The 23,979-nt window shown below is 42.3% G+C and overlaps 1 protein-coding gene across 2 annotated transcripts; it reads left to right on the top strand.

Annotated features, from left to right (window-relative positions):
• SSR1 (signal sequence receptor subunit 1) lies at nt 1–23,871 on the top strand. 2 transcript variants are annotated; one of them, XM_042049079.1, is made up of 9 exons: nt 1–251; nt 2,273–2,391; nt 4,641–4,728; nt 4,908–5,170; nt 5,940–6,016; nt 7,722–7,800; nt 8,555–8,648; nt 9,207–9,221; nt 11,029–23,871. In XM_042049079.1, exons 1-9 carry the CDS (start codon nt 167–169, stop codon nt 11,094–11,096), a joined length of 888 nt encoding a protein of 295 aa, XP_041905013.1. In that variant the 5' UTR covers nt 1–166; the 3' UTR covers nt 11,097–23,871. The 2 variants fall into 2 exon arrangements, with proteins under 2 accessions (XP_041905013.1, XP_041905014.1); XM_042049080.1 differs by lacking the exon at nt 9,207–9,221 and having other exon boundaries at nt 2–251.
• The last annotated feature ends 108 nt before the right edge of the window (nt 23,872–23,979 follow it).

A 23,979-nucleotide genomic window follows, 5' to 3' on the forward strand; every position in this document is an offset into this window, starting at 1 on the left:
GGCGCGGCCCCGGATGGAGCAGAGGGGGGAGGCGGCCCCAGCTGCCTCTCCAGCTCCAGCGCCCGCCGCCGCCGCCATTTAGCCATCCCGCCGCGGCAGCCAGCGCTGGGACAGGGTGCGCGGGAGGGCTCTGCTCGCCGCGGACGCCGCCATCATCATCATCACCATGAGCCGCCTGTCGCAGCTGCTGCTGCTCGCTCTGCTCGTCTTCCCCGCCGCGCTGCTGCTCGGGGGCGCCCGCGGCGGCCCAGGTGAGGGCGGGCGGCCGTCACTGCCCGGGCACGGGCAGCGGGGCTGGTGGGTGTGTGTGGGGTGATCCCCGTGGCGCACCGGGCAGGGGGAGCCGCCCCCGCCGGGCCTGCGGAAGCTCCGCCGAGAGGCGGCGGCGGGCGCCGCTCATTCATCGCCCCGGCCGCCCGCGCACGTGGCCGCCGGCGCTCCGGGGCCCGGCCCGGTGCCTGCGGGGCCCCGGTGCGTGCGAGGCCGCGCTCCGGCCCCTCCCGGCGTAGCGACCCTCGGTGTCGGGCGGGGCCCTGCGGGCGCCGGCCTCGGGCCCGGCCGTGACAGCGGCCCGGGAGAGCCGGAGAGCCCCGCCTGGGCTGGTGGCAGCGGGTTTGTCCTTCTCCCCGCTCGCCGGCGGTGCTGGTTCCCAGATTCCCTAACAGATGCGCTGGCTGCCACTCTGCCTTCCCACCTCGTCTGCCGCCACCCCCCAGGTGTCCTTGGCGACACCGAGGAGTGCTAATCTCTGTTTACGGTGTGGCGTTATTTGATTTGCGATCTGGAAATTGCCTCCCTACTACTAAGTTTGGGAGGGCAGGAGGGGTGGGGAAGGCTGCTCGCCCGGCTCTTGCGGTGGGCTGCAGCACACGCCGTGTGCGAGTCCCCTCCCAGAGCTCTCCGTTCCCGCTATTGCCACATCATCAGCCCCTCTGACATCCATCGGAAAGACCGTAAGGGGTCTGAGGGTGTGCTGGGCAGCTGATCGCGAAGGGTGCCTATGGCTTAACTCTACCCTGTTAATTTTTAATTTAAAAAAAACCCTACCTTTACGTGTAAAAATTTTTATAGAAATTACATTTTTTTTTTATACACTTACAGGTTTAAAAGATCAGCAAATAAAGTCATGGTAGTTAAGGCTTAGGTTAAGCATTGCACGTGGTTGAGTAAAAGTCTTTGAGTGTGCCTCCTAAAGACGCTTGAAAGGAGGGCTTGTGCTTGCTCTTTCTAGCACTGACTAACAGTTCTTAAGTCCTTGGATATACTTGTCCTGCTCAAGGATTAGTTTTTCTCATGACACTTTTTAAATATTTATTTTAAATTTTGTATTTATAGCAGCTAGGTCTTTTTTCAGAGCTATATAAATCAGTTACCCATTAATTTCTACTCTTTCATATTCAGAAAATGTTATGTTTATTAAAAAAAACCCCAAACCTGTAGTTTTGTGCACATGTTTTAGATCTCAGCCTTTCTTGCATGTGCTCTGAACTGCAAATGGACAGAACTTTGTCCCATGGCCAATATTTTTATTAATCATATTTGCCCAGTGTTTGAATGCATGAGGCTTGGCTCCACAAAAGCAAAGAGGCAGTGGGCTATCGGATTGCACTTGTCTTGGAGCCTTGCTCTAGTTCAGGTTTCCACTGGCGTTGTGGTTCTGTTGGATATATGGATATATATGATCTTGAGGACGTCATCCTAAAAAAGACATTCTTTGTTTCAAAACTTGAAGGAAAATAAGTACAAAAAACCAGTAACTTTTTAGCTACCTTCCAAAGTGTTTTGTTATCAGCATGCTAATACCTTGTTAGACTTGCTAGTCATAGAAGAAACAGTACTTACTAAATTGATTCCCTGGCAATAGCAATGTCTTATTTTCTCTTTTGTAATTGCAAAATTTGAATGTTTTCATGCGTTAATGTGTTCAAAAATTGAACAATAGCTTTTAAGGTAAATTGGTTGCCTTCTGCAAATTTAGGTGTTGCTGTGTGAATGCTGAACTTTTTGTCATCCAGCTGTAAATTTTTTGGTTTTAAACTTAGTGGCAGATAAATAAGTGAAAAAGTTGTTAGAGAAAGAATAAGGCTGAAAGATCAACACAGGCATCCTTTGAATAGGAGGTTTTTGTGACTGAGGCTTCAAAACACTGTATTGGACAGGTTTTTAAGAAGTTCCTCAAACATTAGTTTGAGAATTATACTTCAGCATCAGTTTTCTGTTTATTAACTAGGCATTTAAAAGACTTTCTTGTATTTGCATTTTGTTTTGGTAGGCTCAGGTTTATTAGTTGCAGCTCAGGATGCTACAGAAGATGAGGAAGCTGTGGAAGATACTGTAGTTGAAGATGAAGATGATGAAGCTGAAGTTGAAGAAGATGAACCAACAGACTTGGTAATTGTACATGAATGTTACTTCAAAAGTATGAATTAGACAAGAAGTGCTTGGAGCTGGATAACTCAAATAAGAGTTTACTAACATTCTTTTTTCAGATAGCTATTTCCATGTATCTGGTTAAGCTTCTGTTCAGTTTGAAGTGTTGGAAGGATTTATCTTTTCTTTCTGAATTACCAGTTGAAAAACCGCATGAGGACAACCTGATTTCTGACTACCAAAACTGTAGGTCACAAAAAAACCACCAAGTAAGAGAACCAGATTCTCATAGGAGCCCTCTGTAGTCATTTTGCATCTTCAGCTGCACCTCAGTAAACTGAGAAGAGGATAGAACTACTTAATTCTACTGTCTTTGATATTTATTTCTTAGGGGCAAGAGAGTCTTGGTTCTTAGTTAAGCTCAGTATGAATTCTGAAACCCTTGTTTTGTAGCCCATTGTCACTTGCTACTCTCTTAACTCTTAGGCTTGTGGCCATGTTGCTGTTCAGGGTCACTTGCTTCAGCTTGACAAATGTTTAAAAAGTTTCTTTGTGCTAGGTTTCCCTCAGCAGAGTCTCAGATGTCCATTTCCAGGAAATAGCAATTTAATAATTGAGTGTTTCCACAGTAGGGACACTCAGGCGGCCCAGAATGAAATCCCTGGGCTGGTACACCCTTACAACCTGTGTACCCATTCTTCACGAGCCTGGCACACACGTCTTGTTTAATGGTAATTTTTGGTCTGGGATCTTCCTGTTCCTTGTTGAATTATTTCTGTAGTTGTATTTATCTGAATGGGGTGCATCTTCTGCTGACAGTTGTGGCTTCCTAATTTCTCAGTTTGCACTGATCTCAGAGCCTCCCTTCACATACCTAAGCAATGGTTCAAGATTAGTTCAGCCTTTCAAGGTGAAAGTCTGCAGCTTGCAGCCTAAGGCTTTAGCAACCTTAGTTACTCATACTAAGCAAAACTAATCAGGCAAGACAATTTAAAAGAATTCAGCTAACTAAATTTACAACACAATTTCAAAAAATTACAAACAAAAAATTTCGAACGAAAAAGTGAAATGTTTGACACAGTTTTGTGATCTGCAGTTGAGTGTTGGGCTTGCTAGACACTTCCTGTACTTGGATTGGTGCACAATTTTCTCAAATCTCTGATGTAAATTAAGGAAGTTTGGGACAATATTTAGGAGAAGACATGCATAAGAAAAATGCAGATTTGGTAAAGTGTTACTTGATTCTATCAGATTTTCCTGATGTTGTTAAGTTGGTGAGCTTATGGTTGACCAGCTTTGGTAAGTGGTAGAAGGTGTACTGTGTCAGTACTGACAGAATATTATTAAATAACCTCTTGGTTGTAATGTGCTTTATATTAAATAGTAAGTAGTCTGTGTGTTGGGTACAAAACATGATGCTTTTTAGGCAGTTTCTTTTATTTGTCACTGAAATAAAAGATAGTTTTTCATAGCATCCTGGAGTCAAGATGCTGCATGCTCAGCTCTGGTTCCCCAGTTCATGGTATGTGTTTGACTGATCCAGTAGGATTTCCACTGCTTCAGGAGGTTGTTTAAGCACTGAAATCAAATGATCCAACTGACTTGTAAGCAATTAGCTGAGACTGTTCACTACTGCGTCAGCCTTGTTTTTGTTTGGTGGGGGCAGTGGTGATCCCGTGATCCCCAAGTGGAAAATAAGCCCTTAATGCTTGCATTTGCTAAATTAAAAAGTGAATCATCTCAAGGTGAACTTGAACAAGTGAATCCATGGACTTATGTAGTACCAACAGCCTAACCATTTGCAGGCATACATACACTTAACTAATTAAAACTGAATAGAAAGCTGCCATAAACACTCACTGTAGTGAAAGTAACTCATTTGTCTTATGCCTGTCTGTATTTTGGAAATGCTTGTTTTCTAAGTAGAGATAGCCTAGATGTGAACACTTAACATTTAGATTCTGTTCTTTTCCTTCCACCCCCAAACAGAAGCCTTACTGATGCTTTTTGATTATAAACCCTTCAATAGAGCTAAATGTAGTTCAGATTAGTCACTGTGTCAAATATAACAAGTAGAAAGATAAGTGCTGAAAAGGATGCTCATCACATCTAGAGGGACAATAGACTACGTGCTAATTCTGCAAGAACAGGATTTGGTATAAATACTTGCCCCTGTTTGCATGCTTTGACACATGGGATTCTCATGAACCAAGCATGGTTTTTGCTTCACTGTTTGTTATAGGATTTTTCAAAAAAGTCTCTTGTCTTAGACAGAAGAAAAGGAGGAAGAAGACTTGTCAGGAGAACCTAAAGCCTCACCTAGTGCTGATACAACCATCTTATTTGTGAAAGGTGAAGGTAAGAGTCCTCTGCTAATCTACCATCCTCTTTATTGTTGCTTAGACTATGTCAATGTGTGCCTAAAACAGTGAAGCTTTAAACTACAGAGTCTGTTCTAGATGCTCTCTGTTTAGAATTGGCTGTGTGTGGTGCATGGTGTTTCTAATGGTTGAATATTTTTTTTGTGTGTGTTTCAGACTTTCCAGCAAACAACATTGTAAAATTTTTGGTGGGCTTCACCAATAAGGGTACAGAGGATTTCATTGTCGAGTCTCTGGATGCTTCTTTCCGGTACCCTCAAGACTACCAGTTTTACATCCAGAACTTCACAGCTCTCTCTCTGAACACAGTAGTTCCACCACAGAGACAAGCCACGTTTGAGTACTCCTTCATCCCTGCTGAGCCTATGGGTGGTCGTCCTTTCGGTCTGGTTATCAATCTCAACTACAGAGATGTAAATGTAAGCCTGATGCTCTAATTTGTTTGAATCTTTTTAGTTGATGTGGAGGTGTCAGGAAGGAACTACTTAGTCAAGTACCTCTCCAGAAAGTGAATGCCTCTGTAGTATTTAAGCAAAGCAGTAGATATATAAGCACAGTAAGTGACTGCCTACATGCACTTAAAGTTGTATCAGCAGTGGAAGCTGGAGTGCCTTAGAACTGTATTGTAGTGGGATACATTCGTAAAAAACCCACTCAGCCAACCAAAATATCAGCTTTCTTTAGGATAACTTAAATTTCACTGTGCTTTTTAGATTGGGCTTTGCTAACAAACCCTGCAATCAACATGAATGCCACCTGGAAACTTCACTTAAGGCAAATAAATGGCCAGTAGTTGCAGTCTGGGAAAAGGCTACACAAAAGCATAGATGGGGCTCAATTTTATTCTTTTCTCTTTAAGTGCAGGTTAAGGATTAACAGACTTCTGTACCTTTGTGTTTTGGTAGCCCTAATAAGAACCCTTTGTATGTAATACCTCTTGTTATAGGAGGTATCGTACTGAAGCCTGGATGTGACCGTCTTGATATCATCAATACTGTTCTTTGTACTTGGAACAAAACATTTGTGCTTTGATGTGTTGAGTTAAACTAGCACAATTTATAAACTTGAGAAAGTCTCATGCAGGAGTTGCTCCTTTCTAGAAGTTCTCCAAGAACATGGAAAAAGGTAAACTTTTGTGTATGTGTTGAAGAAATTAATTTAAAATGTTATGTGCAAACTTTGTTCTAGGGCAATGTGTTTCAAGATGCTGTCTTCAATCAAACTGTTACAATTATTGAGAAAGAAGATGGGCTGGATGGAGAAACGTAAGGAGGCTGGAGATCCAGGTTTAGTTGGTGCACTGGTAGAACAGGTTATTGGTGGTGCCAATGAAAATAGTTTTTGTATTGTCGTTTTATTGAATGTTAGGTCTGCTGTGTTTTGCTGATGGTGTAGCAGCATTTGACAGACTGAAAATATGAACTTTTCCCAAAATTAAGATCTCTGTTATTAGTGGGGATCTTCAGGATTGGTACTGTGTCAGTGAGAAGTTAACAGATGTGCTTCAGCTCAGAGGGCTTAAGCCTGGAATAGGACCTGGTGTTATACAGCTACATAGCAATTCAAAGCTGTTAAACTTCTGTTATGCTACTGTGCTTTTTCCTAAGAGTTAAAAGATGCGGGGAGTCCATAGTATCAGGCTGTGGGTCCTGCTGTCAGGACTGGAATAGCTTTCTTCTGGAACACTGCACTGTAATCTAAGATTACATAAACTGAAAGATGTATTTGGAGTATGAGATAGAGGAACTCGGTCTTTTTTTGTTGTACTAACTGCTGTCTGTAGTAGGTACCTTTCAGGAGTGATTTTTTTTTTTAGAGACTTAAGTAGATCTGACACACCAAATATCTTTCAGGCGTATGCTGTGCTAAAATGCTTTTAAATTTTGTAACTCTGAAATGGAATTTTAAGTGAACCTGTGAGTTAAAATAGTTAGTCTTCAGAAATACTTGTAGAGAACGCTGAATATCTGGATTGTCCTGCTGCAGGTAGAAATTGCCTGTTGAGCAAGCTTCCTGTTAAGGTCAGCCAAAAGAAATAGCTGTTGCAGTAATTCGTATTTCTCGAATAGAATAGTATAAATGAAAGAACAATTGGTCACGTGGAAATGTGTGATATGCTGAAAAAAGGAGCTTTCAAAACAATTCAAATACTAGAATCAGTTTGTGTGAATATCCTGGGAACAGATAATTACCCTATAACAGGGATTTCAGTTAGGTATCTTCTTCAGTTTGACTCCATAATTTCCTTTATCGTAAATGAGAGTTCAGATGTTCAGCTTGGAATAAGTTCTTTACCTGCAAATTCCTTAATCCCCAAATAAATTTTTGCTATAACTTAGGTTTGCCTCTTGCTAAGTATCAACAGATACTTCCGGTAAAATTCTTCAAAACAAACCAGAATGCACAGACTAAAAAAAATTATTTAATAGGTAGAATTCTAACTATGGAACACAGAGCAAAGTAAGCTAGGTCTTTCAAATTTCAAGGTCTGTTGCAAATTAATAGTGTCCTAGCAGTACTTGCTTTGCAATAGCATGCTAAAAGTATATGAGAGATTTTTAAGGGTTTTGTAAGTGATTAAAGCTGTCACAAACACAAATATTGCCTGTGACCCAGTATCTTGAAACTTCATGGTAGTGTAAAAGAATTCTTGAAGTTACTAAATTTCAATATTTATTTATTTATTATAACGTTTTCCTGATTTATACAACATTTTTCAAGTGTTCTGCTGTTCAGAATTAAACTTAAGATTACAGTTTCTGAAAGCCAAGTCAGAATAATTACATAATAGTTGTTAGCACTTTAGTTTCAAATTCCTTGGGTATTTTCCCCATTTGCCCCCTACAAAAGTTCCTGGGAAAAATTAAGTGGACATAGGGCCAAAGCTAGGCTTAATTTCTATGCCCCTTCATAAACTGTCTTCAAAACTTGACATTTTTAGTTAATGGTTTCCTGAACTGTTTTTTAAAGGATCTTCATGTACATGTTCCTCGCTGGACTCGGTCTGCTGGTCATTGTTGGCCTACATCAGCTACTAGAGTCCAGGAAGGTGGGTAGTGTGGTTTTTCTGTGTACTTGTTGATACAAGGCCTTTCTGATGTGAAAGGAAAGCAATTCAGTGACTGCTTCTGGCATATGATGGTACAGGTAGAAGATTTATTTTTAGAACCAGTGAGTTCTTAAAAAATGTTCCTAATGGAAGCTACTCTGATTGCTGAGCTCATGCCCTTTGGGGCTGCTCTTTGGCTCCACACTAAAGTGGTTGAATTGAAGTACCTTCTAATCACTGCATGTATGTGTCTACTGATTCAATACTTACTGGGTAGATTTTCCCTATGCTCTCTGTTTCTGCCTATTAGTTTAATCCAGGTCAGAATTTGGGGGAAAACAGCTGTCAGTCTTTTATTTAGTTCCTAGCAAGTCTTTGCCATAGTGCTGATTATTTTTGCAAGGTCAGGTTACATATGGAAATGTTGTGCTAATCTGAGAAAGCAAAATAAAACTGGTCATCACAAAGTTTGATTAATCATCAGCAAAAGGTATAATGAACTTGCCCAGGTGTGCATAAAATCTTGGTGCCTTTATGTGGAATAAGTGTTGTGAGGTGTTAGAAATAGTAATGTAAATCTTAGGGGAATAAATTGCTAATGGGACAGATGTCTCTCTGCATTGACTAGCCTTAAGTTTTTGCCTTAGTGAAATAATTGTAATTGACTAAATGTAGCATTTTTAGTTATTTCTAATACTTGTGCTATCCAAGTCTTACTTAAAAGAAAAATCTTTCTTGTTTCTTGAATTTTCAGAGGAAAAGACCAGTACAGAAAGTAGAGATGGGAACATCAAACCAGAACGATGTTGATATGAGCTGGATTCCCCAAGAAACTTTAAATCAAATAAGTAAGTAGTCTGCCTTTCACAAACTAGACCATAACAAACTTACTTGATCAGTTAATTGTAACTGAGTAAGTAGCAGGTACGAATTTCTTAGAACAGCATATATCTTCTAGGGAATAGAAAATTGTCTCAAGCACTGTGCTTAAGGATTAGATTATTACTTTAGCAGTCTATTCCTTGTAGAACAAACTTCATTGGTTGATAAAATAATTACTATTGGTGACTTTACAATTTGTTCTGTAGAATATTTTTCAACAGTATAAAATCTCTACCCAAAATCTGGATCACAAAGGAGGTTTAAATAGGAGAAAATAGCTGTCATCTCAAAGTTTCTGTAAGTTGTTTGGAAGTTTACCTATAGACCAAAGTCTTAAATAAGCATCAGAAGTGTGTTTTAACTAAAGCCACATTAATACTTGTTGTTAATGTCCTTCACAAGTCCAAAAGTTCTGTTTGATACCTGAAATGCCAGTGGTAAAACCCTGTATCTGATTTCCTTAGACTGTGGATATTTCTAACTTCTCTTACTCTTTCTTCTCTTTTGCTTTCCCATGGCTTCAGTGCAGAGTAGAAGAGGTGAGGCAGACTCTCGTGAATTGAAGAGTGAAAAGTGCTTTATGTGTTGTCCCTGTAATAATTAGGTGTGGCTAGAAGTACAGCTTCCTGCATGCTGTGACTGGTGATGTAGCATGAGCAGTAAAAGATTGCAGAACAGATGCACACAATGGTACACGTTTTATATACTTCTAAATTTGTTTTCATCTATTTTATGCATATATTTCTGGTTATGTTGTAGAAACAGAGTTTCAGTAGAATATTGCTGAAGTATTGTTGTCTTCTTTCACAGTTCCCAGAAATCTTTTTCTAAAAGGCAGATGTTTATCTTGCCTTCCCCACTTACCTTGGTGTAGTATCAGGCTGATAAGCTCCTATCATCAGTAGCAGTGACTGGTATGAGGTGAGAAAGCCTCAATAAAAAGTGCATCCTATATGAGATGCAAAGAGAAGGGCTTTGAAAACCCTTTGTAAGAGCTACCTTTACTTGGCAAAGGCTGCTGTATTAATCAAATAAGTGAATTCTGAGCTTCATTTGGTGTAGAAGGGCTAGAGCCCCTGCTCTAACATGAAGTTGTCCCAGGGGTTGAGGACTTTGCTTTTTTTAATTCCTTCACCCTTTTTAAGTACACTTACACAGCACAGGTATGAAGGTTAGTGCTTTACTTGAGAAGATAAAAGCTTTCTTGTACATTTCCTTCTGTGAGACGCAAGAATAGCATAAAACCCAGACACTGAAATTTGAAAAGCCTCAATCTAGCAAGAAAAACTGAAGGTCTAAATGTTATTTTTCTCTAAAGAGCAAGCTGTCTTTAAAAGGGTTCAAATCCTGGTAATGTTTGGGCCCTGCCACCATCCCTTTCTTAAGCCAAACAGGTATTCATATCTTAATACTTGAAATTTAGGAAAAACTAACGATTAAGTTGTTCTTAATTGTGGTTTTCTCAGCTCCAGGTTAGTTTCAATTAGAACTCTACACTAGAACTTTAAAATACATGACCTTCAAGATCTCAGATATTCCTGACTTTTTTGTTATTGACACTTCATACTGTACTGATTGGCCTGTAAGGGCATGATGGCTGCTCCTTGTGTCTGCAGATACTCTAAACAGGGAGGTTATTGGAGATTGTTCTGTTTAAGAAAGTTAGTCACCAGATGCACTTAGCAATCACTTTAGCTCTTCATGCAAAGTATTGAAGCTTCTCTGCAATAATCATAGAACCATAGAATGGTTTGGGTTGGAAGGGGCCTTGAAGATCATCCAGTCAAATGTGGATGCTTTCTGGAAAAGTGTGGTTTTTCACAACAGAGACACTTTTCTTCTGCTGTTAGTTGTATGAATGTGGAAATATTACATGTGAGACAAAGCTGTCTAAAGAAGAGTCAATCCTCTATTCTTCAGTCGGGTAAACTCAAGGCAGTAGTCATCAAAATAATTAATTTAACTTTCTAGAAGTGTAACTACTGAACATGAAAATTTTCTAAACGGCAGAGCCTGCAGTTCCACATAGGGATGGCATAGGGTCTTGGGTTTGGGTTTTTGTGCATTTTAGTAACTGGCAAACAGAAAAAACCTTACCCTGGTGTTGCATGTTACAGAACAGAAACATATTTTTTGTTACCTTGTATTTAGGGTGCTAATAGTTAAAAAGCCTTAACAAGTTGTTTGAACTCGCTTCTCTGTGGTGATGCATTGCACTTGAAGGGAAGCTTGTCTTGTGTTTAGGAGGAGGAAAATACATGCTCGTGTAACAATTGCAATTGATGCAACTATCTCTTTTTTTTCTTTTTTCTTTTTTTTTTTTCCTTTTTTTTTCTTTTAATCTAGATAAAGCTTCACCGAGGAGGTTGCCCTACAAGAGGGCACAGAAGAGACCAGTGGGCTCTGATGAGTAATGTTAACTAGTGCAACAGTTGAACCTTTACTAATTCTGCCTGTTTGGTGTTTTTGGATTGGAGTAGTGCAGAGAACCCGTATCACCATAAGGAAAATACTGCTAAACATTTGGACTGAACAGATTAACTGAATGGTGTTAATATTACTGAAAATGCACTTCTCTTTTAATTTTTTTTTTAATTGTTGGGGGGAGGTAGCCATTAAGATTTGTGCCTGCGTGTGTAAGCGGTTGGTCTTCACAGAAACATGTTACCTGAAATGTGCCTTTAGAGTTCTTTGTAATGCTGGCTTGTCATTTGTACATGTCATTGAAGGATTTTTCTTCTCTCCCTAATCTGAATGTCTGGTGACTTCAATCTGTCTTGATTGTATCATATCTGTGTCAGAACCTGAATGCATTGTTCTTATTCAGTAAGTGACATTACTCTTTACAAGGTGCACACACTGAAGTTTGTGTGTGTGGTCCTGTCTCAGTGGCCAGGCACTGATCATCTCAACTTCTGCATAGTTTTCATTCTAAAGGCACAATTGGGTATAGCTGCTTGTAGTGGTAGATATTTTGCTGCTGTTTTGATCTGGGCATGCAGTGACCTAAAAATCTGAACTTAGCTGCATAGATGTTAGGAGGGCTCTTGCACAGCAGCAGAACTTGTGAAGCATGGAATTTGTGTGCTGAATTGGTATTACTACATACATTTCTTTTTTATACCCAATTTGTTAAATGGTTAGTTATTGAGTCGTGCCAGCAGCTTAGGTATTCAGATTATAGTGGTAGTTCTGCAATGTTTACTCAAGAAACTGTTGAACAAGCCAGAGCAACTTTTCAGTGAGTTCTTGGTTCACTCTTCTAAGAACTGGAATGTCATATGTATCGAAATGTCAATTTATTTTTTTTAAAGCTTTACAAGGATTTGCTGTACACACTTGAAGCCAACTGTTTTTCAAATTCAGTTTCAAGTAATTCTTTTTATTGGCAGACTATTTAATTCACCCTTTACAGTTTTTAAATCTGAGGCATCTTTACACTGGTCAGTAAATTGGTCTGAGGCTTTTTTCCACTTTGTCTTTCTTAACTAGTAACACTGATGCATATTCATCACTAGTTGCATGTTGGTTCAGTACTCAAGCAGAAAAGCTGTATGAAAAATCAAAACAAGATTTCCTTTTGTGACTTACATGATTACCAGGTACTGAGGTATTGGTCCACATCCACTGTGCTCAGGAATTAACTGACAGGGAAAAGAGCCAGTATGCAGAACATCAGTTTGCTTGGACAAGGCTTGAATTGTTTGCATCTCAGCTGCCTCTCTTGCAGTGTCTGAGTGTTATCTGAAAGCTTGTTGAGTTCAGGAAGAGGCATAGATTTGAGGCCTCTGTTGTCTTCTTTTCCTCCCTTTTCTGATCCCTGCCTGTGAAAATGCCCCTTCAGTTCTATACTTGCTCTGCAGGGACTGAACTTCTGAGCCAATGAATGCTGAGTGATCCTTCCAGATCCTTCCACAGTGTGTTTGAAGCATCCAGGCTCTGTGCTGGCACTATTTTGTTACACACTTTGCCAGAATGAATTGTGAAGATGTTCTTGACTCATACTGCTATGGAAGAGATGCATTGTTCAACTTCCTGAAAATACAGCTAGTCCAGGCAGAATATTTTTCACAGTTAAGGTTGCATAATTGTCATTCAGATCATTTAGGAAACAGTTGAATGCTGCCCTCATAAGGGGTATCTGCACTCAAATTGTGTGGAACAGCTTTATTTGCCTTTAGTGATATAATCTGACTGGTTCTGTGGTAGATTTGCAGACTTGTATTCCACTTTGCATTGATTCAACAGTGTGTTTATGGATTAAATGCTTCCTATGCTAAACCCCCCTAGCAATTGCAGCACCTGATGCGCTGAACTTGGAAGTTCCCTCTCTTGGATTATGTCTCTAACCTGGCATCAGGAGAGGGTTTTTTCACCTTCTTGTAATAGGTCATCTTGAACTGTACACTCTTAGTTCTTCCCAAGTTTTAAAGGTACTCTTTGAGGGGGTGCTGATGGTACAGTGATACACCAGGAAAAAAGACAAAGGATCACAACAGAGGATATTAATTTATAATATCCTAGTTTTATTTGTACTAATAAGAAGTAAGCATTTGAAGGCTGAGCTCTCTTCTCTGCACTCAGAGGTTGACTTCCAAATGCTTAAGTTCTAAGCATGAAAGAAGAGAGGAGGCAGCTTGCAGTGGGAAAGTCCAGTTGTACCTGAGGCTGTCTTTCTGATGGTACAACTTGGCATTCACTGTAGGTGGTTCATAGTGACTTTCTTAGCCAGAAGCAGTTCATAAGAACAGGGGCCAGTAGACCACTACTGCTCATGGTGAATGTCATAAAATTTTTTAATTACTTGTTTCTCATTAATTTGCTGTAGTGGAAATTCCAGTGTGCAGGGTAAGTGAACTTTGGCATCTCTGATATTATTTCTGGTGAGTAAGCCAGTCTACTACACTCAGTTTTCTTAAACTGGGGGAATGTAGTTGTTGCTTTATCCTATTGGTAAGAAACTTTTATTTTGGTACTTGAATTTTCTACTCAGTTTTTGAACAGGCATAGCTTAGTGTCACAGGTATGTTACTGGATATCATTATTATCAGCTAAGTAGGTTATAGTTTTGCTACTTAAAGATGAGACAGCAGCAATTCTTCCTATCTATGCCACCCCTTTCCATGTGGCAGCACAAGCCATTTGTATAATCCAGCATTTTTACCAGTTCTCAGCCAGCTTACTGCACTGCCACACAACTGCTCCTGGGAGCTTCTGACAAGAGTGAGAACTGTGAAAGGAGATGTGGGCTATGGTTTCTTCTTTATTAGTAAGAGATGTTAAAATGCTTTTAGAGAGCAAATGAGCTATGGGCTTAAAGTGAAGGACCTCTGTGAATTCCTTTCTCACTGCTCCTTAACTTACTCAAAAAATTGTGAAAACCTAAAAATTTGACTCTTGGGGTAGGAAAACCAGCTTTAGAGTTCACATCTACAGAGGCAGCAGAGCATTCGTTTAGGCTACCCTTGAACCGCATGTGATACCTGTAGCCCTTGGTATGCTGTCTGCTTTCTGGCAGCAGTTCATTTTTTTCCCCAGCATCAGAGAAAAAAGAGTGGCTGCTGTCAGACTAAAGGATTGAAGTTTATTCTCCATGTGCAAAAATATTAAGTTGTAGGCTGTGGAGCTGGATGGAACAGACCAGAGATGGCAGTGCTTCTGCTTGTTCTAAAACATTTATGCCAAACATGTTGCTTAGCTTGGAACAGGTCTAATCAAAAGTATCATTTACTGGTTATTCCTAGAATGCATGGTGTTAAACAAAATGTTGCAGGTTAAAGCTCTGAATCCAGGGAAGCCAAATACTAAAGTAGACTGGTTGTGCTGTTTTCAGTGTGCTTGATGTACTGAGCAGTAGAGAGTCTGTTCTATTTTCTTCTCCAAAGGAAGGACAGTACCTACCTCATAGGAGTGACATAAGGGCTGTTTCAAGAGTGTTTTGAAGTTTTTTGAGACTTGCACAATACACTTCTGTGGAGATAGTAAGACACAGCACTAGTGTAAATGGTTGGCAGCTGTACACATAGATCCATGCTATAGTAATTTAATCCCCTCACTGACCAGTGTTTGCAGCTTTACATTCTGACATTTCTAAAACATGCAAGCAGTTGCAGTGAACATACAGAGGAGAGCAAAGCCAGAAAGATCTCTTGATTTCTGCAAAAGTTTGTAGATGGGCTAAGTAATATTCTCCTGACATTTTCCCATTTATCTCTAAATTTTCCCAGGGACTTTTTCTAATCAGTTGATACAGATGATTGTTTGTGTAGCTACAATCAACAGTCAATTTAAGAATGACTGATTGTTTCGGATGATCAAGTTCAGATGATGTACTGCAACTGAAGTGTTAAATTATCATTTAATTTCTTACCTGCTGACTTGCATTTATAAGTGAGATCAGATCTCTTGAAAACAGCTGCAGGTTTTTTTGTAAAGTATACTTGATTTTTTTTTTTTCCTTAGCATTGTGTAGCTTTTTTTTTTTTTTTTAAATAAAGCATGAGTATGGCACCGAGAAAAAAGGCCTTTTCCTTGATAAGCAACCCGTAGAAACAAATATGCAAAGTGTGAAAACATGCCATTCTTAAAAATCTGCATTTCTACATGTGTAGTTGGAATGGAAATAATATTGAGCAAGTACTTTGTGATGCTTTGGACAGTGGACTAATAATTAAGATTAGAATTCTTTATAAGAATAAAGGAGGGCCCTGGGAAAATGTTCAGTAAATTCTTGAATCCTGATGGGTTAGAAGTGAGCCATAGTGCCCTACATTTCTAGAAAGAATAACCTCATTAGACCCATGGCAGTGTAAAAAGGATTTGTTAGGATGCTTAATGGTTGCTGAAGCACAAGGTTACAACAAGGCCAAGTCCTCGTAGTTTTTACGTGCATGCTCTTGTGTGACCAAGCACACACTCACATTCCATGCAGTAACTCTGAAAACAGCAGTTCCAGCAGGTGTTCTGCATCCAAACAGAAGGAGGTAAGACTTGTTGGGGTAAAAAAAAGCTGACAAAAAACAAAACAGAAAAGGCTTGAACATAGAGGATGCTGGGAGCCCTGTATTTGTGAACTGTATCTGTGGGTAAAAAAGGGAAAAATTAAAGGCAGATGTGTTGGTGTATTTTTAGGTCCCAGAACACATAAAAATAACTAAAATTTGAAGCCTGCCTCATCTTCCCCTGAAAAGGTCAAGTTAGATAGATTTCAATAGCTGGCTTAAAAAGAAGAGATACCAAGGCCAAGATGAGGTCTTAGATTTTTTTTTTTTTTTTTTTTTTAATCTGGTCTTTTCTGTCCCCTCATCTAAGTAGTCTTGGCTATAAATTTCTATTAAGATAGAGTAAAATTTCAGCATTACAACATTGCAGTCCCTTAGCTGGTAAGGAAAAGCTGAAATTTACCCTGCCTTTCTTCATCACTCTCCCTCTGTTCAGCCTACATGGAAATCACAACTTACCCTGCCTTGAGTTTTCACTGTGCCACTTAAATTCACATCGTGAACCCATGACTTGAGAGCCTGTCCCTTTCACACAGCAAAGGGAATGCTTGGAGTTGGTGCACTTGGTCTCACAATGGTCTGAACAGATTTTTCAAGAGGACCCCACAGTCTATGTTCTAGTAAAGAGGGCTCAATCCTGCCCTGCAGGGCCTGGATGGGGCTACACCGAGTGTTTTCCATAGAGATGAGGCTGCAGCGGTGGAGCATATGTGATTGGGGCATTTACCCCTAGGTTCACTAGATGGAAATTACTACAGCCAGCAATTCCCAGATCTGCCAGCTGAGGGATCTCCCAAGCCTGTGACAGCTGCTGCTTGTAACAGACAAGCACAAAGAGAGCTTTAGCCCCTTCTCACAGAGTGGCATCTAGAGGGAGGGCCAGAGCAACTGTGTCTGGCCTTTCTAAATCATTCTGTGCTGTATCTTGGCCACTGAAGTAAGTCTGAGCACTGCACTTTTCTGTGCTGTTCAGAAAATAATTGACAGATGGGAAGCTCGAACTCAGGAAAGCTGTAAATGCTGGTGTCTGGTATTTGCTTCCAAAGAAATGCAGGGTTGTAGCCACCTGCAGGGTCAGCTGAAGGTACTCTGCCACCTGGTGTTTGGTCCCACAGACAGTTTTCCTTAGAAGTTAAATTAAATTTGATCTTTTAACCCTGTGTGCACTTTGAGCACATTCAGACACAGGTTCCCATTCAGCATTTCCATGCAAGCTGAATCAAAGAGCCTGGATTGTTCAGAACACAGAAGGAACTCCCTTGCCAGAGCCTGGATCCACAGCACTGCAGAAGCAAGAGAGGACCATGCCGTGACAGTGGGCTTGATCCCAGTCTCAGCTGCCAAGTTTTCCACCCATAAGTTCCCAAGAGTGAAAGAAAGAACGAACAAACACCCTGTTTTCTTCAGCAGGAGGGAAGTTAAAAGTACCCTATTGCAGGTTTCCATTGGAAAGGAAAAGCTAGAATTTAAATAGCATCTGTTGACTGTTGAGCCCAGTATGGCAAACATTGCCACTGAAATAACAGGTTATATTTAGAAGCAAGCCAAATACCCTAAAACACTTGATTTGGAAGCGTGTCATATTTTCCTTAGAGCCAGTATTGAGGCTTGGTTGTTTGTAATAGTGGTTCATTCATAGAGAGTGGAGTTAACTTCTCACAGCTGGATGTGACATTTTTCCCAACTAATCCTAACTTTTTGCTGCTATAAAGCAAGCTGGAAACCAGGAAACACATCTCACTGTTAGGCAGCACAGGAAAGAAAAAGGAGAGGAAAAAAAAAAAACAGGATTTAGTTTGTATTTTAAAAACTACACTATGCAGGGACCATCTCCTTTCCAGCATCGTAGTAGCCTGGCAGATCACAGCTCCCCAGGATTCCATTAGCACCACCCCAGCTAAAGGTACACTGAGGGTGACGTACGAGGCACCAGTTGCAGTCATGCAGCCAGAACAATCACTCAGGAGTTTTTCTTCGTGCTCATACAGGGCAAGACATTCCCTCAAGGTGTTCCTGAGGCTGAATTCCTGCTCCCATGCAAAGCATCTTGCTGGGTGTCATTTACTGCTCCTTTAGTGAGTTGCAGCACTCCTTGTTACTCCTTTCTTTTCAGTGGCAATTCCCAAGGACCCGTCACCCCATCATTCCCATTTTGCTGAATTTATAGACTTGAATGGAGCCAGATGTCACTGATGCACTGCAGTAGGAATAAGTACAGGCCACCAAGGACCTGCTGACAAACTGCAAAACATCCCTTAGCTGCAGTTGAGTAAAACACCGCCTGAAGGAACTGGTGAAGAAGCTGCTATCACTTTTAATTATTGTTCAAATCAAGTACCTTCTTTTTTAGGCAGGTGTTTTGCAGTTGCTAAAGAGACTCTTATGGTTCAGAAAAAGTTAAAAACTGTCAAAGAGGTGCCTTCACCAAAAGTAATAACCAAATGCATTAAAGGCAGCATGTGGCTCTGCATCCTGTGCCAAAATGTGTTGCCATGGGGTGCGCAGGTTGCTCACTTCTCCAGATCCCTCCCTTTCCCTCACCTACAGCCCTAGTGAGTTCTGGGTCTTGGGTAGCTGTGCTAGGCAGCCTCTGTGGTTTCAACTCCAGGATACTGACAGAGAGTGATGTAGACACAAGATCAAAAATCAGCCTCGCTGTGTTGTGGTGCAGACTGTGGACTGCAGTGTGTACATAGGTGGGTTGATACTTTGATTTTCTCCGGCTGCGGAGTATCATGGGCCTGATGCATGTAACCTTGGAGCCTGTAAAGCATTGGTCATACAGGCATCTTGAAGGCAGCAGATTAAATGGTGTTAAATGTCCTGCTTGCCAGCAAAAAGGGACTTTTCAGGAAAAGCGTGCAAATCTAGGAGTGCTGGATCCAATGCAGCAGCAGTGCATGCAGTAGGACATGGCAGGACATGTGCTGCCCCCTCCCCAGCTGCTGCCCGGGAGCCCCGTGCATCAGGTAGGGCTGTGCTTTGGTAGAATTAGAGAAAAACAGCAATGACAGAGGTTACAGTCTCTGTTTACAGACAGGTTTTTCCCTTCACTTTCCCCTTCCCAAGCACAGGCTATGTGGTAAAGCTTGAATTGCAAACACTTGGGAGGAATAGTGGTCAAAGCAAGCCTGCATCTCACAACTAGCACTGCCATCACCCCAGAATAAAGTACAAATACTTCTTTTGGGTGCAGATTCATTGGAAGTCAGATGCTGCTCATTGAAAACAACAAACCTAGGCTGTAGGATCAGACTACAGGAGAGGGGAGGGAAGGCTAACACACCAATTGCTTTAGTTACCCAAATATGACTCCGTGTCTGGGGGTGGGGACTGATAGTCCTGTGTGCACATGTTCACAGGAACATTTGTTTCTGCTGTTCCTCGTACCCCGGTGCTCGGGTCAGGCCCCGTCACAGAGCCACCGACCCCTCTGGCTGACATTCTGTCCCAACCTTGGCACATTTTTATGAGCAGCAGGGCCGTGCTCCACGTGTGGTTCCAGGCTAAAAATTACTGACAGAAAGTCAGCCCACAGCGGCGCTGGCCTTCACCACATTAACCTCTGCCTCTGAGATTGTGAAAACAGATCAGGCCTTTCATGATGAAAAGCCTTTTCTCTGGCAGATTTCTCTTATTTACAGCCTCCCATTAACTGATGTTCGTAAACTGCTTCACAGCCCTCTGCTGAAAGGCTCTAGAGAAGTTCAAGTGCTTTCTCAACAGTGTATTCCAAACACCCATCGTCCAGAGTTTCCTCATACACTCCTGGCAGTTTTCCCTGCCAAACAAGAGACAGATCTGGCACAGGAGAAATAAACAAGCACAGCAAAGGAGAAAGCTATTTTCAGTTCCTACTAGTTGGAGGATTGCTACAACATTTTCTACTGCATTACGCAGTGAGGTTGGGTGAGCCAGAGAAGTCTTCCCACTTACTACTGTTTAATATATGAAAAACTCCTGCTTCGTCTTTGTGGGAATTTTTTTTTTTATTCTGAGAGGGGTCTTGAGAAATTAAAGTAGGAGGCAATACTAGAATTTTTGAAAAGCCTCAACAATGCTTCTCAACTCCATTTAGTTTCACTTCTCCAGGGTGATTTCAGACACATCTTGAAATGAAGGCATCAAAGCGCCTTACCTGGAAATGCTCTGAAGGTTTACATCTCCCTAGAGAGTTCAGTCAAACTTGTCATCTGTCAGGCAGCCCATTAACAGTGGCACATGTGTGCAGGTAACATGTCACTTACCTGAGGTGGCACTTGCATACAACGACAGCAAGGTCGATGCTCCTGTGTCTTGGGCATCTCATTCTGTGCAGTGCCCTGCCAAGTAGTCTGTGTCTTCACTGCTGCCTCTGAGCAGCCCAACTGCCTCTGTCTCACCACCCTTTTCCCCCCAGGTATTAATTGGCTCCTTCTTTTGAAAAAGATACTCCTGGAAAAACAGCCTCATAAACATCTTTTTGCAATACAGACCTCAATGTTGCTCACAAACACTTTTCCTCTTGCCCACAACCCAACCTTCACCTCCCCTCCCCCCTCCCATTTTAAATAAACCTCCCTGTCCAGGTGGAGCCACTGATGAGGCCTGGCAGCTCACAGGGATAGTGCTCTTGCAGCTTCTGCACCTTTTGTAGTGATGCAGCTGCTGACAAATCCTAAAAACACCAAATAATTCTGTCCCAGAGCACTCCTCCCTGTGCTATTCTTCCCCTGCCCTTTCCCTTCCCCCCAGTCTTCTAACAGTTCCAAGAAATATATGCACACCACTGGAGAAATAAGTCCCTAACTTCTCATAGGGCCACGGGCAGACACCATCTGCATCTGACACCAGCTCATCATGTGGGAGAAACCTTGGGCTTACTTGGCATAAATCATCCCTTCAGGACTGGTGAGAAGAGATTAAATCACCTAAAAATGCATTCCCTGAAACTGCATTGCAAAAACAATCCTCAGCTGAGGGGACAAGGAAGGACAGCATGGAGGCGGTGTTGAGAGAGGTCAAGAGCTCTGAACTTGCTGAGAGCAAGACCTAAAGTGCAGGAGGTGCTTTAGGTTCTGGCAGAGGCTTCATGAACAAACCACTGTTCCTGTTAATGTTCTTACTTCAAAACCAGGGGAGCACACTGCGACTGTACATACCCTCAGCAGAGCTGTTGGCTCAGGAGCCCTGGCTGTGCTGACCCTCATTTTAGGGTTGTTTCCATTTTTTCTAACTGTGTGATCCAGCATGGCACTAATTGCCCAAGACTAGGGAAATGCTCTGATCCGCCACAAATCTGCAGGTACCAGCAGTCACCAGTTTCCAGACAGGGCCCACAGAATGCTCCTGGATGTTTGTTTCCCCTGTTCCCTGAGTGTGCATGTGGGGACCTGGAGCAAGGAGGGCAGCTCCAGTGTGGGGCTGGTGGCCAAGCCCAGGAACTCCAGAGCACACCCAGGACTCAAAGTCCAAGGATCACTGTAGTGAAATGGTGCTTCCAGCCTGCAGAGCACACACAGCCAGGTGACCCAGCACGTCCCCAGCTCAGACACCACACAACCTGGGATGCAGATACATATGCACATCATGCCATCCCACTAAGAGGTTAGACCTTCTCTCACACATGCTCTTCCCCCTTCCCAACCTCAGACCATTTTTTATGAAACATTCAGCTCCTCCCTGACATGAAGGAGATTTTAAAAATCTAAGTCAATTCCCTTATTCCCAAACAGATTGAAGCCCAAATCCCAGCATCTCCCTCACTGCCCCTTTGGCTGTTGCAGTGTTGGTGCAGCCTCTCCCCTGCACAGTAATTACTGCCAAGGTAGGGGATGAAAGGGGGAAGTTCTTTAACGCAGCTCCGCGGCTGGAGGGCTCAGCTGACTCACAACACATGAAGATGCTGGTGCGTTGTACAGGTTTTAGTCACTTCCCTCCCTGATGTTGGCTACTCCAGTACTCAGGTTCTGAGAAGTGCTGGTGTGGCCCCTTTTTCCACAGTCCAGCAGTTAAGAGATGTTCCAATTGAACAATCCAATGCATTTCTCTAATCTTTTCAATTTTTGCATTTTCAGAGTGGGTGATGAAAAATGGTGCCTCTTTGACATACAGAAAGTGCTGGTTATTCTGTGCTGGGGTCTTGAGTCTCCCTTTTGCAGATAATCCTAGACTTCAGGGTTTCCAAAAGTGACATTTTCAATCCCATTATAATTACAGAAATGCTGAAAGAAAATGGCATGTATGATTCCCCAAACTGGAGACTTGTGAAGAAAGAAAGGTTTCAAGTAAACTTTTGCCCCTTGCTGCCTTTGCTGGTTGAATTGTGACCAAGTTTGTTTGAGAAAGGCTTTTTTTCCACAGAACAAACCAAAACTGTTCTGTTAAGTGTCAACAGCAAATCATTTCTCATTGCACTCACTTTCTGAAGATCTCAGTGTAGGTGTACAGCCCTCCTATCCTGCAAATGCTGGCTAATTTGAGACAGATGCATGATGAAAAACAAATACCTTTCTTTCTTTCTCTTTACTTGTTTGCATTTTAGCAAACATGTAAAAGATGCTCCAGCCAGGCTCCACAGTTTGCTTTGGGGAAGCCAGTTTTCACCCAGTCCTGCTATCTGCTGCCCATTCCCACAGCTTCATGTTCCACACTTGGGAAAAAAACACCTTCCTGGTGCTCCTTGCTGCCAAGGCATCCCTGTGGTGGCAGAGGACTTGGGTCTTCCCCAAACCTTTATGCTCTGGGCGAGCATGTGGCCTCCACACCTGAAACACTGCTGTGGATCTCTCATGTGTTCGTGTCAGGAATTAACCTCAGCTTCAGCCCTGCCAAGATGGGAAAAAAAGCTTTAGGGAATGAGGCGAGGAAGCAGCAAGTTGGAGGAGACACACCACCACCTCCCCACCTCTCTGTTAACCTGATGTTTCTGGGCAGCTCTAGCTATTGCTGCCATGGGTGTTAGTGCAGGGAGGAGTGGAGACAGGAAGAGGGAGAAGGAAATGCCAGCAGGGAGTGAAGTTCAGCTGGCCTGCAGGGTGTTACCCTATCCAAGGCAGGGAGAGCAGGGAAATTCCCAACTCGGCAATAGTCAGTCAAATTGAGGTAGGAGGAGAAAAGGGCTGGGCACAGCAATTATACCCTTCCATGGCAAAGAACTAAGTGCTTTCTAAGTCATCCATTTCGTAATTAGTCACCATCACTTCCTAGCCACATAAACTCACCCCATTTGATTTTACACCTCCTGACAGGTCCCCAGGCCACTTGGACGAGAACTTCCCATCAGTCTCACGAGAGGAGAGGCGATTCAGGTCAGTGGGTGGGAGAGGGAAAATTATTTTCTCCAGGATTCCTCCCTCAGAAATGATGTTTCCAGCCCATGAGCCCACCCAGAGAGCCTTCAGAGCCCCATTTCACCAGATACCCTCAGTCTGGGGCAGAACTGGCTGCCTGACAGCTTCTGTTTTAACCTGTCCCTCTCTGGGGGTGAGGGACCAAGGTCCTCACCAGAGAAAGTGCTGTGAGGAATTTTGACCTCCATTGGGAAGGTGCAGGAGGCTTGAGGGAGTAAAGCGGCAGCAGTTCCCCCTCCTGAGTCTGTCTCTCATTCTGAACCTGGTTCACTTCCCTGCCAGAAAGCACCATCGCAGCAGGACTTAGCAAGATGTGGATGCTTCAGCTTCACTGCAATTCCCTGGCCTCCAGAGCTGGATACAACTCAGATGATTCTCTGGCTCACTGTCCTGTGAAATGCATTTTATTTATAGGAAGGCATACAAAATGCAGCTAAGGCAGCTCTGACAAGCTACAACAAAGGATTTGTCTCTTTTTTTGACACATGCACGTGGCTTTTGAATACATCCTGAAGAGTCTGCGGCCATAAACATTTATGCAAGAAGAAAACTATGGTAGCAGAAACCTACTTAATTTTTTTTAAAAATTGACCGCTACACTGCATGCTGGGAGGATGCTCACCTATGTGACCATGGGGCTACAATTAATTTAAAAAGGAAAGAGAATCCTGACCCTGCCTGTGCAGGAAAATCAGCACTTTTCTGCAGCCTTCGGTTGCTGTGTTGAGAACCTGCACCGGGAGAAAAGCAGCGTCTCCAAGGGGCCTGGCTACCAGAAAATGGTGGTCAAAATGAACACGAATTTTCAGAGCGCTGCAATCATCTCCAGCTCAAACTCAGATCAACTGAAGGAAAAGTGATCCATTGGCAAAGATAAGCTCCAGCTTGCACGTCGTCCTTCAGCAGAGCTAAGGCTGAGAACAAGTCACCACAAACCCACAAGAAGAGCCACGTCCATTTCATAA

This window comes from Corvus kubaryi, unplaced genomic scaffold (genome assembly GCF_017639235.1).
Source record: "Corvus kubaryi isolate FWS band 111438036 unplaced genomic scaffold, C.kubaryi_AGA036_p1.0 69, whole genome shotgun sequence".
In the NCBI taxonomy this organism is placed as follows: Eukaryota; Metazoa; Chordata; class Aves; order Passeriformes; family Corvidae; genus Corvus; species Corvus kubaryi.

Coding starts and splice junctions, on each gene's coding strand:
- SSR1 (XM_042049079.1), top strand. CDS start 167: ATGAGCCGCCTGTCGCAGCTGCTGCTGCTCGCTCTGCTCGTCTTCCCC. Junction 252..2,272: donor GGGCGCCCGCGGCGGCCCAG/GTGAGGGCGGGC, acceptor TTGTTTTGGTAG/GCTCAGGTTTATTAGTTGCA. Junction 4,729..4,907: donor CTTATTTGTGAAAGGTGAAG/GTAAGAGTCCTC, acceptor TGTGTGTTTCAG/ACTTTCCAGCAAACAACATT.